Source organism: Diuraphis noxia, unplaced genomic scaffold, assembly GCF_037042655.1.
Source record: "Diuraphis noxia isolate RWA-SAM2 unplaced genomic scaffold, SU_Dnox_SAM2 contig0002, whole genome shotgun sequence".
Taxonomy (NCBI): domain Eukaryota; kingdom Metazoa; phylum Arthropoda; class Insecta; order Hemiptera; family Aphididae; genus Diuraphis; species Diuraphis noxia.
Genome location: NW_028301712.1, coordinates 71,679,120 through 71,694,223, shown reverse-complemented (window position 1 = coordinate 71,694,223; position 15,104 = coordinate 71,679,120). Strand labels below are relative to the sequence as shown.

The window sequence follows — 15,104 nt, the reverse complement described above, 5'->3', positions numbered from 1 at the left end:
TTAAGATCGGAGTGCTGCCAGTAAGTTATGTGTTAACCTTTTTCAAAACTGTACATTTTTGATGATCATAACTTACTTAAAAATAATCATCTCAATAAAAGCTTACATGGGAGTATGGGACCATAGATAATTATCTTACCTTTAAATTGTACAATAGGTCGTCACTCTTATAGTCTTATATCTAAATTAACAGCACTAGTGAAAGTGGTAAACGACAATTTGCCATATTGTACGTGAGTAAGATAGAGACAACACATAAAGGTCGCAGGTGTGACGTGAGGGAGAAATGATTATGAAAAACCTATTCTCTGTAATTTAGAAGGGTCTCAGAAAGTCAGAACAAAATATAGATTTATAACTAGGGCAGAGGACTTGTAGCATTTGCTTTTTTTTTTTGCACAGTCACAAAAATAGCAGAGTGCGAAACAAGTATGTTTCATGCTTCCACAAAGCTAGTTTTGAAATTTTATTGTGCATATAAATGCATATTTTATATTTGTTGAGACATATTTTACTTGAATCGATTTTTTCCACGGTGACATTTTTATTTTAAACAATCCAGTCAAAATGTTTGTATAAAATTTTATATTTAATTTTTGTCATTTAATATGGTTTTTGACTATGCTTCACTGCTTCAGGCACACATTTTTCATAGAAGCGATAACGATTTAAATTTGTAATTAATTATATAATGGCTAAAATTATTTTTACTAAACCATGGGTATTATTTTTTTTTAGAGTCAGATGTAGAAAATTATGAAAATTAAGAAAATTAAGTAAAATTTATTAATTAGTATTAATGTAATAGACTAATAAAGTAATAAATAATAATGTATTATGTATTTATTATTTAAATAAAGAGGCTAAAAAAATTTTAAGTGCATATTATGGGTTTTTTTTTTAGTGCACAAGTGCTTGTATATATAGAGCTTTTTTAAAGCTACAAGTCCTCTGCCCTATTTATAACTAATCTTATCAAGACTGTTATCAAGCCAGCCATCGCCGTGAGTTTACTGTAACTGTATAGTAAACTATGAATACAATATAATAATGGTGGCCAATATGAATATGTCCACAAGCTACATGGATAAATATAAAGATATCAAATCAAAATGTTTATAAATATGTTTTATAATTTTATCGTATTTTACCTGTAATAAGTAAATATTGGTTTTTTTTTATAAGACACAAGTAGCATTCGACTACGACACGAGCTGCAAGTTGACCACCCCTGCAGTATAATATTAAATTATAGATAAAGAGATAGAACATAATTCAGTGTGTAAGCCCATTAATAATTATATTTTATTTATGCACCTAATTGAGATAAAATTATGTTTGATGATAACATAGGAAATACAAAGGACTTAGAAAAAAACAAATTATAAATTATTGAACTTATTTATTTTACCTTTTGGTTTCATTCTCTACTACAAATACGCTACTAAAAATATATATATTATTTCATACATGTAGAAATTAATGTTTTACATTGTATACATTTTTAATTATTCAAAAATTTTAATATAATATTATTAATACATTTTTACTAGAATATAATAAGTTGTTTTTATACTAAATTGCATATTGTATATACTGTATATCATTAAAAACAAATTTTCTTAATTTATTTAGTTTGTATTCTAACTCCAGGACAACCAATTGTACAAATATTAGACTCAAAACCATAAATTTTTAATTCTTGCATACATGTTTGTATTTTAGACTTATGAAAATTTGGAGGAACAAGACATATAGCATATCCTCCCATTCCAGCACCAGTTAACTTTGCATGGAGGTCAAATTTTTTTAATATTGCCACAATAGCATCTAATGTTTCATGTGATACACCTAATGACATCAGCAAACCTTGATTCATATCCATGAGAGTCTAAATGAAAAATTTGTTTATGTTTTGCATTAAAATATAAAATTAAAAAGTAATTACTTACTTGTAAAACACTAATTTGTTGAAGTTCGTGAAGTGGGTTTTGAGCCATTTGATCAATTGCATTGACCGCTGAATTTACAATTTGTCCTATAGAATTAAAAATGCCATCGAGAATTGGTTGATAAATGTCATCATTGTATTTTGTGCGTACACTTTGCACCACATTTCCGGTAGATCTTTCAACACCTTAAAATAAATTATGAAGCTTATTAACTACAAATTTTAAAAATATATTTATTTTTTATTAAAATTATAATTAATATATAGCTAAGAATGTAAGATTTGATATCTGTTCAAAATGAGAGTCAAGTATGAACATATAATAATTTAAGAGCAATAAAATATAATAATTCAATCTAAAATTTATCCATAGCAGTGTTTTGGTAATTTTTAACAGAAATGATACAGAACATTTAGCAATTTGAAATTCAAGATGAGTGAAAATAACTGTTGAGCTAAGTTTCAAAGGGATTATTTATTATTTTAAAATGTTGAAAATAGGCAGCTTAGCACTATCTTTTTATTCTGAAATATTTAAGGTTTTTTTCTATAATAATAATAATTATTATTATAATTTATTAAATCATAAATAATATTTAAAACAAACCTGAATATATTAAAAGAATTTTCAATTCAGGAGCTTCCAATAATTTATGGCTGTTAAGTTTTGTGTACTGAACCATGGTTCCATATGTGCAAATAGTGTTATCTAATCCTGAAGCTTTAGTATGAATAAAATTTTCTGCTAACAAAGCCCATCTATTTATCAAACATTTTTCCTAAAAAATAAACAAGACCATAACTTATTTTATTTATAATATAATTATACTAGAAACTTTGTAATATAAATGAGTATTTTTGTTAGGTATACTGTAAAATAATGTTCATATTTAAAAAAATATATTACCCCATCACTGAATGTTATGTTGTCAGTAAATGGCTCTATAATTAGCAGATTGTCGCCACTTTGTGAATGGAAATCATCCAACAATGGATCAAATTGTATTTCTACATTAGAATTGATTTTAAACTTCACATAGGCCAAACAAGCTGCTACTAGAGAAACACAATAAGATGCAGAACTACCAGTTCCAGCGCCCAGCTTCAATACAGATGTTATTCCAATAGTGAATGAAACATTTTTCAATTGTTTCATATAGCATGACAAAATTCCTCCAAAAATAAAATGTAAAACAGTAAGTGTTTTTTTTTCATTACCAGATAATGTATCTAATTCATTGAGAAATGGTTCATTTTTGTTTAACTTGTTTAAGGTTTCTTGAAAATATGTGGTAGGTGAAAATGTCGATTTTGCATCCAAATGAATTGTTAACATTCCCGAATAATTTATGAGTGGCAAAATAATGCGACACGGTATAGTATTTAAATCTTGGTTATTACAATAACTTTCAGTAAATGTTAAAGTAGTATGTTGATCAATAGCACATGCAATTGCTGGTTTCCCATACACAACACTATGTTCACCAAAAAGGATTATTTTTCCAGGTGCTGTTACTTCAAACTGTATATTAGAACTCATTTTTTTGAATAAGAATAATGTTAAAATTTTAAGTCTTGACAAAATGTAATGAAAGGTCTAGATTAAATAACCTTAAAAAGCAATTAAACTTTATTTAAATTATTCCATTGTTCTGTTGTCAATGTTTTCTGTGAGAATGCATGTATTTCTTTTAATTCTTCAGCCAACACTTCATTTACCATTCTGAAAAAAAAAAATATAAATTAATAAATTATACACTTATGTATACTGGATGTTTGGAGTGTTTGGAAACGTTTTATGAAATTTGTATATTAAAATGTTTCTCTAGTTTCTAGACACATTGTATAACACTTTAACTACTTAATCAATGTCTGTATTAATAATACATTTATAATTATGTAATAATATAATTACTCAAGTAGTGATTTATTAATAAATTATAACTTATTCATTTTCTTATTTTTTTTAAATTTCTTTTTATTATATTAAACCTCATTAAAAGAGGCCTAAAAATTCAATTCAAAGAAAAACTTGATAGTTAGTTCTTAAATTGAACGACTTTATTAATTATTTGAATATTGATAAAAATTGGAAATTTTAATTAGCAGTTAAATTTCAACTAGAACACGCTTATAAAAAAGTTGACCTTTGATACACAAAAATACTTTCCTTTCTATTTGATACATATTAGTAAAACTGCTCTTATAATTTCTAATCTCTTCAAAAAAAGCAGAAGAATGAAAAAAACTGATGAACAAATGAATGAAATACTAGCACTTCATGAAATATATGCATTTTGTTTTATGTTGATAATGAAAATCAATTGAAAAGGCTATCATTAGCTCAAATACTATTTATTTACAATGAGAATAAAAAAAACTTACATACCAATGGAAATTTTAAAAGCATTTTTTTCTTAGAAACCAATGTTGAAGTGTAATACAATACTGAATATCAATAGCTATAAAAACTTTTTTTGTGAAGCACTTTTAACAGATCATAAAAATATTTATCCTTGGTTAAAAAACAATTCAGAAAATAATGAATCTAGGTTGTTTGACTCAGTCATATGTTAATTATTATTTTTTAAATTAATTTATATCAATAAACTGTGCAGCCAAGATATATATTATAACAATTATTTATTTATTTATAATTCAAATAAGATAATTTTGTTAATAAACTATCAAACAAAACTAAGACATGTTTGTATTGAAAATGTAGTTTAATATCTAATAACATCTGTAATAAATTTTACCAACAATAATTCACATGGTATTATGCTATTCAATTATAGTACTAATGAATGTACAAACATAATATAAATTTAAATTAAATTAACTTTCTATGAAATAATTATTTGTACTGATGATTAAAAAATTAATGTAATAGGCAATAGCTACTAAAAAACTTACCGATGACGTTGTAATAATGTTTTACCATTAAATTTATCAGATACTACAACTACGCTAAATTTAGCACCACATCCATCGGAATCATCATTGACAGACTAAAATAAAAAACACATAAAATAAATATACAATTGAAAAAATGTTATTCAATCAATACCATACTATTCTAAATTAAAATGTTAGTAAGTTTATTTTATAAACATTGGGTCTTAATAATTACATAAAAACCTGAGAAATTAAATATAATATTTGTAGTTTTGTTTTAATAAAAATTGATAAGTAGATAATATGATATATTTTATAAATTATTAGTTTTTATTACACATTTTACTTTTCATGACATTTGTTAAACTATTAACATTTTTTTAATCAATTATACTGACTAAGTATAATCAAATATGATTTATTATACCTAGTATTTACATAATAAATATTCAAAGTTCAAGTGTATAACATAACATTGAAAATAATGTATGTACCAAACTATAATATTTTACTGTTTTTTAAATACATAAAGTAAAATAATTATTAAGTCATTCGGTATTTACCTATACTAATATGTAATAAGTTTTCCTTAATGTATAACAATTTTGAGAATATTGAATAAATGCTAACTTTTTGTAAAACCTTAAGCTCAATATTTTATACCTTATGTAAAAATATTATTCAGTACATTCATGTAATCATAAACATTGTCAAAATGTATATTTAATTTGATCTTTATATATATATTATCACATTGAATGGTTATAATATCAAATCCCAGAAAAAAATCCCTGACCCTAGGAATGGGTGCGTTACGATTGCGTATGGATCTTTTTCATTATTACGATTGCGTTCATTCTACCTACCAATACTTAGTGCAACGTTGCCGTTTTTGTAATATAACTTATTTTAGGAAACGATTGCTTATATTTGATACAATTGCATAAACGTTACCAAGACTATTATTTCCAGGCTATGTTTTAAATAATTATATACAACCAAATTGTATATTTCCAACTAATATATGGGCTGAAGAACCTTCAATAAATAAAAGGTATCATATTTTAATAAATTATAAAAAAAGTTTAGAAGTATTCTTGTACAATATAACATTAAAGTTTATGTTCTGATACATAAAAATAAAGTGTCATATAATATTTAGATTATTATTAATTCCGTAATTTTTACGTATTTTAATGTCAGAACAACAAATGGTCCAGAGAGTTTCCACAGAAATTTTAACGCTGAATTCTATAACTCACATCCACCAATATACTTTGTGCTTGAGGCATTGAAAGAAATGCAGGCTGAAACCAATATAAAAAAAATATATCCAAAGCTATTCCACCTAAAGATATGCAAAAAATTAACCATGCAATAAAACTATACGACCAATTTAAAATAGATGGTAATATATTAAATTTTTTATCAGGAACTGGTTATCGATACCAACGTTTTAATTTATAGCTTATGTGTATTATTATTGTATTTTATATGCCTAAATATTTTATATTTTTTTTTATTGACTATAATATTATAATAATGATTTTTTTTTAAATTATATTATTATTATTTTTAATTTAATTTAATTTATTAGTATATGTTGGCAACGTTGCACTCATTTTCGTACGCAATCGTAATGTTTTTGAGGCCTAGGTAGAGAAATCGTACGCAATCGTAAAAACGTATGCAATCGTTTTACTAAAAGGGACAATCGTACGCAATCGTATATCACTGCTAGGAATAATAAGAATTTGCAGATTACATTATTACTCACATGAAAATGATTTATACAAATATTTTTTACAAATAAGTATATTACATTCCTAACCTTTCATTCAAAAAATTAATATATAAATAGTACCCTGAAATAAAATATGATGTCTCCTATAATGTATAAAATATAAGAACTTCAATTAATGTTCAATATAAATATACAACTTCAATTCAATAATTAACTGTGATTATTTAATACAAAATTTTTTATATATTAGCTGATCCTCGTGCAATTTGTTGTCGTTAAAAACACCAACTCTTTATGATTCAAAATTTGTGTTTAATACCCAGCTAGCCATATTTAAAACTTCCCATGGATTTACCCTATCTTAATCTCCATTAAAGATTTTTAACACAGTCATGTAAAATACAGGACTAAAACTATATTCAATTATAATATTTTCTTGCATTTTTAGCTTTATAAAGGTGAAACAATATTTAAAATTGTTAACTAATAACAAATTAGTAATTTCTTACTCCGACTACTAATCGATTTTTTTTTGGAAGGCATAACTCCCATTTTATTACATTTTACTATCAAAACAAAAAACACAAAATATCAATAAAAACTTAATGCCATAGCATGCCATACAATAGAAATAAATAATAGCAAATTCAGGAATAATAATTTCTTTCACTCTAATTATTATAATTAATATTATTGAAATGAATAGTAACCATCTATAAATAAAAAATTAATTGTAAATCTCAAAATGTCGGTTTGAGCACCTCTTGGGGTTGGGTCTATTACTGTTTAAACTTAGCCTATCTTCTGTCAATAGGTCTAATATATCTCTGAATCAAATTTTGTCACAATCGTTCCAGCCGTTTAGGAATGCATAAAGGACAATCAGACACACAGATAGAAATCCATTTTTATACATAATATAGATGGTAGGAAGATTATTAACGGATCTAATATTATTATATTATTTAAAGCTGATTTGGTTAACTATAATAATGTAATATACATTAAAACCTTCACAGAGGTAAAACCAATTCTAGACCAACTAAAATAACTATAAAAGTAATAAGTAAAAAGAAGAAAAAAATATGAAAACAGTGCAAGAAGTTAGGCCATCGAAAGTGATTCAAACTCGAGACACTTAGTACTTTAGCCCTACTGATGCGCCACTGCGTCATAGAAATTTCGATATGCAGCCATACATTTACGGTTTTTTAAATAGTAAATCCATAAATTCTTTTAGGTTCCGATTTAACCTGTGGATTTACTAAAAATGTTATAGCCTATACTATAACTTTCCTAGATAAATAGACAATGCAACAAAAAATAATTTTTAAATTCAATCCAGTAGTTTTTTCAAACTTTTTTTAGCTCATTAACATTATAATATTAGTATAGATTTTTTAACAGTTAAAAATGTACTATGAGTATAGTGTATTATTAATTATTATTACCCACCTACAATTTATATAATATTGACTCGATCATTCAAAATATTTATTTAAATATATATTATGAATGATAAGTATAATATATATCTATGTATGATTCAATATTAAAATAATTGTCCGCCATCCCCCACTCCAGGGCATGGCAGAAACCTACGGGTGCCCAAATAGAAATTCTGCCAAAAACTCTCACCCACGTGTAAAACCAACCTACAGTTCCATAAGAACCTACAGTATTACCTCCTTCCTAATGGCCTTAGTTGCCTCGGGATAATTAAAAAAAAAAAAATTGCCATGTGGTTATGAGTAATATTGTAGTACAGAGATTTTTTTTCTGGGGTGGTTTGTCGATGCATTTTTTTTCTGATTAGGTACCATAATAACAGTTGTTCTAATTATTTTTTACAAATATATAAGCTAGAGGTGTAAAATGAAAAGAACAAAACTAAAATTTTCACATAGATATAATTCATTACTTTATATTTAATATATGTACAATAACTAATATGATCACTAAAATATAAAAAATAAGGTAATATTCATAAATTTGTTAATACTTAATTTATAAAAAAAAAATGGTTTTCTTAAAAACTACTTGACAATTGAATAAAAATATGTAATAAATGTATTACTTGCAAACAAAACAAATTCAATAACTATGGACAATTGATACAAATGTTGTATTTGCAAATTAAAAACAAAATTATTTATAAAATAATTTACCAATACATGCAGTATACATTTTAAAAATTTAAGCAAATAATCAAGTTGAGCTTTTATAGTAAATTATTATAATATTCACTTTAAAATCACAGTAAACATTTATAGTATTCATGGGAATTAAAGTAATAAAACCCAATAACAGAACCAATTTATTTCAACTAACTTAATACAATTTCTTTTTTGGAACTTGCAACATTAATTGACTATAATTAAAGTAGATCAAAAACAAAACAAAATGCATACAACTATAAACAGATATAATCAAAGGCCATAAATCTGGATATTTTGAGGGGGGTTTTAATACTATGGCACAAAGAGTTAATATAACACATCCAAACAACGATAAATTACGTAATAAATGTAATTTTAATGTTTCTTTCTGTTGTGAGATTAATTTTTCAATATTATAGTGTACAATAAAATATATCAAAGATAATGAAATAAATGGGACCAACAAATTATCCCTTATCAATAATGGAAGCATGCTAAATGTTGTCAGGGACACAAACCAAGTACACATAAATGCATTTTGAGGAGCATACATTAAAACTGGTATGGCAACCAGAAGTATGCTTTTTTCATGGACTTGAAATGAAAATAGGAAAAAAGACAGCGAACAATTAATTAATGAAAGTAAAAATTTTATTTTAGAAGGATTTTTCAAAAGATCCAGGCATGTGGGCAATACTGTGATAAATGTCATTAATAGGCATATAGTAGCCATAGTTTGATTATTAATATTCCTCAACTTATAAAGTACATTAATTAAACACCATATATTGGAAACTTTGTCTTCAAAAACACCTCGTTCTAAAGGAAAAATTCTGTGAATGACTTGAAACATCTGTTTGGGATCACTAATAAAAGGAGCCCATAATACTAGAAAAGTTATTGTCACACTAAATACAAGAATAATTAATGTATTTAAAGCTGTAATGAATGAATGTTTTTTTAAAGTTTCATATATAAATCCAATATAATAAAAGAAAAATGGCAAGGCATGGTATAACTCCATTTGCTTGTAGTTTAAGGCCATACTGAACAAAATGCAAGTGAAGATGGTTTTATTGATAAACATACTAGCAACACTTGCCACGAATAAACCAAGAGACACACAGTTATATTGGAAATGTCCATGATCTATCAATATTAATCCAGGGTACAACAATGCCATTGCAATGGACATTGTTTGACTAATTTGTTTATTATTCTTAATTTTGAAAAACTGTCTGAAAAACCAACAAACAGCCGGTATGAATATCAACAAGTCAACTATAAGCACAGAATATCTCATGAGTAGCTTGTGAAACTTTGACTCAAAACCTCTAGATGTATTAAGTTGGACGGACTCTGGAAGGATTTTTTTAAGTAGTAAACCATTTAAATAACTATGGTAGGCTGTCAACGGCGGATAATCAAGACCCCAATATAATAAATCATTGTCAGATGAATTAAAATACCATTGAGTGGTTGGCATAGAAACTGTCACTTCCATCCAATGCCGTTGGGCTTCATAATCTCCATACATTGGAGTTTTTGATTTTCCAGAATAATCATGCAAGCTGACAAGCCAACGAAATAATACAGCAATCATTAAGATAAGTTTTTCATCAAGTACTTTTTGCAAGTATATAGGTATTAAGTTTTTGTAAATCATTGTGTCACAATATAAACTCATAAAATCAAAATGAGAAACTTGCTTTCACGAGAAATGATGATTGTTCTGGAAAAAGAAAAATGGAAATTGTAAATTACACGGCCTTTTAATATCTAAATTATTATAATGTATAAAAAAAATTTTATAGTATAAAACTGAATAAGTAATTATGTTTTCATTTTTTATTTTAACTATACTTTAGCTTTTTATCTCTTTTCTCTATATATACTAGCTTAAAACAATTAAATCATTTAATGTATATTGTATGGAGGTAAATCTATTGCTACCAAAAAATAACACAGGGAAGATGTTGTAGCACAAAATTTTATTTAAAAAGATATTCAATGAGAGCAGTCTTCAGAACATTTTTAATGCATAAAATGTTTTTGTATCGTACATTTAAAAAAATCACTTATTATAATTATTAATGAGTAAAATTTTTAAATACAATTTAAAATAAATTATACATTTTTATCATTATTAGCTTCAAACATTTTTGTAGTACCATTTGAATTCTATTTCTCAAAATGATTATTTAATATTAAATATTATGGTAATTAAGTTGAAAACAAACTTAATTATTTACACTTGTTGTCTTAACTTTCTTCTTTTTAGGTTTGACTGCAATGGCTGATCGTACTTTGAAAACTGCTTCACAAGTTGTGCAAATAGGACTTATTTTACAATAAATAGTTAAACATAATGAACACACAAAACCAATTGCTGTTAAGGTTCCATGACAAAAACAAAAAGGTCGAAAATCTAACTGTGGAGCTAATGGAATAACTAATTTTTTCCTAGAAGAAGGTTCTGTCAAAAATATCCATTGTAAATACAGCAATAATCCTTCTAATTTAGGCATACGAAAATATGAACCTTCTGTGATATAACATGCTTGTTTTAATAGAGTGACGTCATGGGTAAGACTACATACATCAATAGCAACATTTTGTTTTTGAGCTGTGAAAAATGTATTCATACAACGTATGTATTTGTCTCCTTCATTATCACAACCAGATATAATTAATATTCTCGAATTCATTGTTTCACCAGGACTTAGATTACTTTGCAATCTGTTTATATAGCATAATGCCTTGGCACAAGACGCTCCAAAGACGGTATCTCTAGACATATGAGGTTCTTCTGCCGCATCCTTGAGGAATTTCATGATATTAAATTTTATAGAACGATCTATGTGGCTGAACAATTCATATTGACTTCCACCCATTTTACAACTACTGACTGTTTTCTTTTTAAAATCAAGTTCATCTTGATCGGAATATATAAAATCACAACTGTTTGGGTCAGACGCAAGCACTGCGACTTTATTGTGGGTTCGAAGCATTAAATGAGAATTAGCAAAAGCAACAACAGAACTAAGTATGGATGATAGCTTTATTTCTCCACTAAGTAAAGTATCTTGAGCTGGGTTAACATCAAGAATTATAACCAGAAGACTGGAAAATATTTTCTTTGGTGTTTCTGATTGCATTCCGCTTGCATTCACTATCGATCTAAGTTCAAATTTTAATAATTCACTAGATAAATCACATAGATAATATTGTCTTTTAGGTTATTAAAATAACATTTGTAATTTTCATAATAGCATACAAAACTAAACACGAAATAAATTATTCGACCGGAAACTCAAAATTCGAAACAGAAAAATAATAAATATAATATTATTACTTGTTTAGTTTTCACTTTTAGCGTTAGTGGTTAACAATAAACAACTTAAAAAAATGAATTTAAATTACATGAGTTTAAAATATAGTATATAAACACTATTCACTAATAATTTACTAAAATCTAAACGCCGAAATTAGATCTAATATCGCACAACTGCCGCAGCCAATAAGAGTTATAAGTTTATAACTAAGAGTGCCTAACGCCCTAAGACTCTATAAAGTATAAGCAAATGATAAAATGATAAAAGTTATAATGTCTTAGAAAGGTATAACCACAGAACAATTTATATATAACGGACGTGAATAATATCAATTTGATCAGAGTTAAACAGAACCATGGTAGTTGCAAATATTGGATACCATTATTACACTATAGTGATTGTAAATAGTAATAATTGTTGATTGGACATGGGCATGGACAAATGGACAATTACAATAATTACATTAGTTTTTAGTTATTAAAAATTTAAATATTAAATATTATATAATAATTAACATTTAATAATTTAACTAATTAGATACTTCAACAGACAACATTTATACAAAATTTAGTTTAAAAATATGAGAAATGTACGAGATGATTCCAAAAAGTTATTTTAAATGACTTTAAAGTTCAAATCGTGAAAATATGTTCAAAAAATCACACAGTATACTCGCCATTTTTAGTCACAATCTTCTGAACTTGTGTATATATTACAATATATTACACAAATATTAATTCTGAGTATTATTTAGAAAAGCAGGGAGATTAGATTATAAAGTAGACTAGATTTAAACATGTGATAATAAAATGAAGATAAAAGAGCATTATCTAAAGACACGTTTATATTTTCGGATTTTAGATTCAGACATTCTACAAAACTACAACTATATATAATTCAAATGTAGTTTCACTTTTATTAAGTATATCGTATTCTATTTTTAAAAAGATTAATGATTTAAAATAATCACTATTCTTTACATTCTATTTAACCTATGATTTTGTACTTATATTATCATTTTTAACTGTTGATAATAAAATACTTTAGTTAGAAATTATACTACATAGAAAGGCAATGAAAAACATGTTTATCTTATATATTTATTATCTAGATACAAAAACCACCAATTTCACTGGCCCATTCCTGAAGTGGATTGATACTTCAATAAAAATATAAAATCCCCAGTTTGAAATAACATATGGATAATGTTAATAAAACTTCAATATTGTATAATGAAACGATTTCTTTTTAAAATATTTGATAAACCACTACATCCTAAACCCAGATATAAAATTATGATATTTGCACATGGAAAGTTTTCAAATCAATTGTATAAAGTTTCAAATTAAATTTATATATCTTATTGAATTAGATAGTGACAGTTCAGTAAAATTAAGCTGTAAAGTACCTATGAGTAAAAAATTGTTTTTATACTGTAAACAGGATGCAACCAATAAAAAATTTTAGGCTAGTAAATAAAATTGGAAACATAAATGTAACAATTATAAGATCAGTAGAATAATCATAAAAAATGAAGTTATATTTATTAAGAAAATGATATTTAATTCAAATACTACTATGTTTTCCCTAATTACTAATTAGTATGTAATATTTATAATATAATAATTTATTTCTTCTATTAAGCACGCATTGTATAATTTACAACAGGTAAATTAATGATACCTAAAATTTTAAAATGAACTTTTCTGTTTTAGCCGACAAACTTGTTTAGGCAATTTCTTTTGTTTTACATGTGTGGTTAAAAATGCTTTAAAAGGCCATGAAATCAGAATTTGGCTGTTGAATTTAGTTTTAAAGTTATAGTATTTGCATATACATCTGGAATGATTAGTCGCTCACTCGGACAATTGAAATCAAAAACATAATTGAACTTGTAAAACCTCTTTGGGTGGGGCTTCAAATATCTATAACTTCAAAACTAAATCCAACCGCCAAAATCTGACTTCACCATCTCCTTCAGTTACTTAGAAACATACAATTTTCTAAAAACAATTGTTGAAATAGAAAATTACTCAGAAAAATAATAAATCTTGTCAAGTATCAATATTAATTTAAATATTTTGTAATTACCTATAACCTTTGGTTTATATTAAATAACATCAAATAATCTGATAAGCTATAAATAACTATAATATAACACATAAATGAATATATTCTAAAACCAGTATTATTTTTTAAGCAAATAAGTTATTATAATATTTTAGCCTAGCAATTTTATATTCAATACTTTTAAAACAATTTTAAATATGAAATAATTAAGAAAAATTAATGTAGTAAAGTGTGTGAATTATGAAACTTCGATAAATTAAAATATTGTTTAAATATGATTAACTATAGAGTAAACTGTAGGTACATGGAAATGAATAAAATTAACAGCCTTAACACCTAAGAGTATTATTTATGTTGAACTTACCACGTATGATGCGTCAAGTGCAACTGTTAATTTAGATTTTAATAAATCTTCACTTATGGTCATTACAGTAAGTAATGCAAAATATAATTGAATTAAAAATAGTGTAGCGCAAAATATTGAATGATCAAGGTTAACACAAAATTCGAATCTAAGTTCTCAAGCAGTCGAACTCAACACTCGATGGTACAATAATAATAGCATGAATAATAGTATAAACTGTAATCTGTATAAACGCTATAAACTATAAATTACAATTTGTTTTATTATGTTTGTAAAATAAACAACTCAATTAATAGTCATTAGTCAATGTACAGAACAACAGAACTACAATAAATAATATTAAATTTACAAAATACTGATTAAAGGCAATGCTGCAATGGTGCTGCGGTCTGTATCGGAGATTATATAATCTGTGGTAAATGGTAATAGGTTATTCAGTTCGTTAACAATCTCACTGATGTCACTGATTATGTTGGTGTGAATGCACAGAATGGAATAATAATAATAACATAGACATATTATATTATATATAATATATTTATATGTCTATGAATAATAATAATAATATTATCGTATGTACGAT

The 15,104-nt window shown here is 25.6% G+C and overlaps 4 protein-coding genes across 5 annotated transcripts; all 4 read right to left on the bottom strand.

The window, feature by feature from the left end:
- Positions 1 to 1,382: 1,382 nt before the first annotated feature.
- Mvk (Mevalonate kinase) lies at positions 1,383 to 3,491 on the bottom strand. The gene is made up of 4 exons (XM_015508516.2): positions 2,859 to 3,491; positions 2,559 to 2,730; positions 1,953 to 2,137; positions 1,383 to 1,891 (listed from the first exon to the last, which is right to left on the bottom strand). Exons 1-4 carry the CDS (start codon positions 3,489 to 3,491, stop codon positions 1,628 to 1,630), a joined length of 1,254 nt encoding a protein of 417 aa, XP_015364002.1. The 3' UTR covers positions 1,383 to 1,627.
- A 41-nt stretch (positions 3,492 to 3,532) lies between these two features.
- On the bottom strand, positions 3,533 to 14,664 carry LOC107161902 (bolA-like protein 2). Its single transcript, XM_015508515.2, has 3 exons — positions 14,522 to 14,664; positions 4,868 to 4,962; positions 3,533 to 3,674 (listed from the first exon to the last, which is right to left on the bottom strand). The coding sequence occupies exons 1-3, from the start codon at positions 14,582 to 14,584 to the stop codon at positions 3,575 to 3,577; spliced, it is 258 nt and encodes an 85-aa protein (XP_015364001.1). The 5' UTR covers positions 14,585 to 14,664; the 3' UTR covers positions 3,533 to 3,574.
- Positions 8,498 to 14,662, bottom strand: gny (ALG6 alpha-1,3-glucosyltransferase garnysstan). Of its 2 annotated transcripts, none has more exons than XM_015508513.2 (2): positions 14,522 to 14,662; positions 8,498 to 10,484 (listed from the first exon to the last, which is right to left on the bottom strand). In XM_015508513.2, the coding sequence occupies exon 2, from the start codon at positions 10,437 to 10,439 to the stop codon at positions 8,925 to 8,927; it is 1,515 nt and encodes a 504-aa protein (XP_015363999.2). In that variant the 5' UTR covers positions 10,440 to 10,484; positions 14,522 to 14,662; the 3' UTR covers positions 8,498 to 8,924. The 2 variants fall into 2 exon arrangements, with proteins under 2 accessions (XP_015363999.2, XP_015364000.2); XM_015508514.2 differs by lacking the exon at positions 14,522 to 14,662 and adding an exon at positions 12,108 to 12,471.
- Tfb4 (transcription factor B4) lies at positions 10,727 to 12,120 on the bottom strand. Its single transcript, XM_015508517.2, has one exon. The coding sequence runs from the start codon at positions 11,908 to 11,910 to the stop codon at positions 10,993 to 10,995; it is 918 nt and encodes a 305-aa protein (XP_015364003.1). The 5' UTR covers positions 11,911 to 12,120; the 3' UTR covers positions 10,727 to 10,992.
- Positions 14,665 to 15,104: the final 440 nt, after the last annotated feature.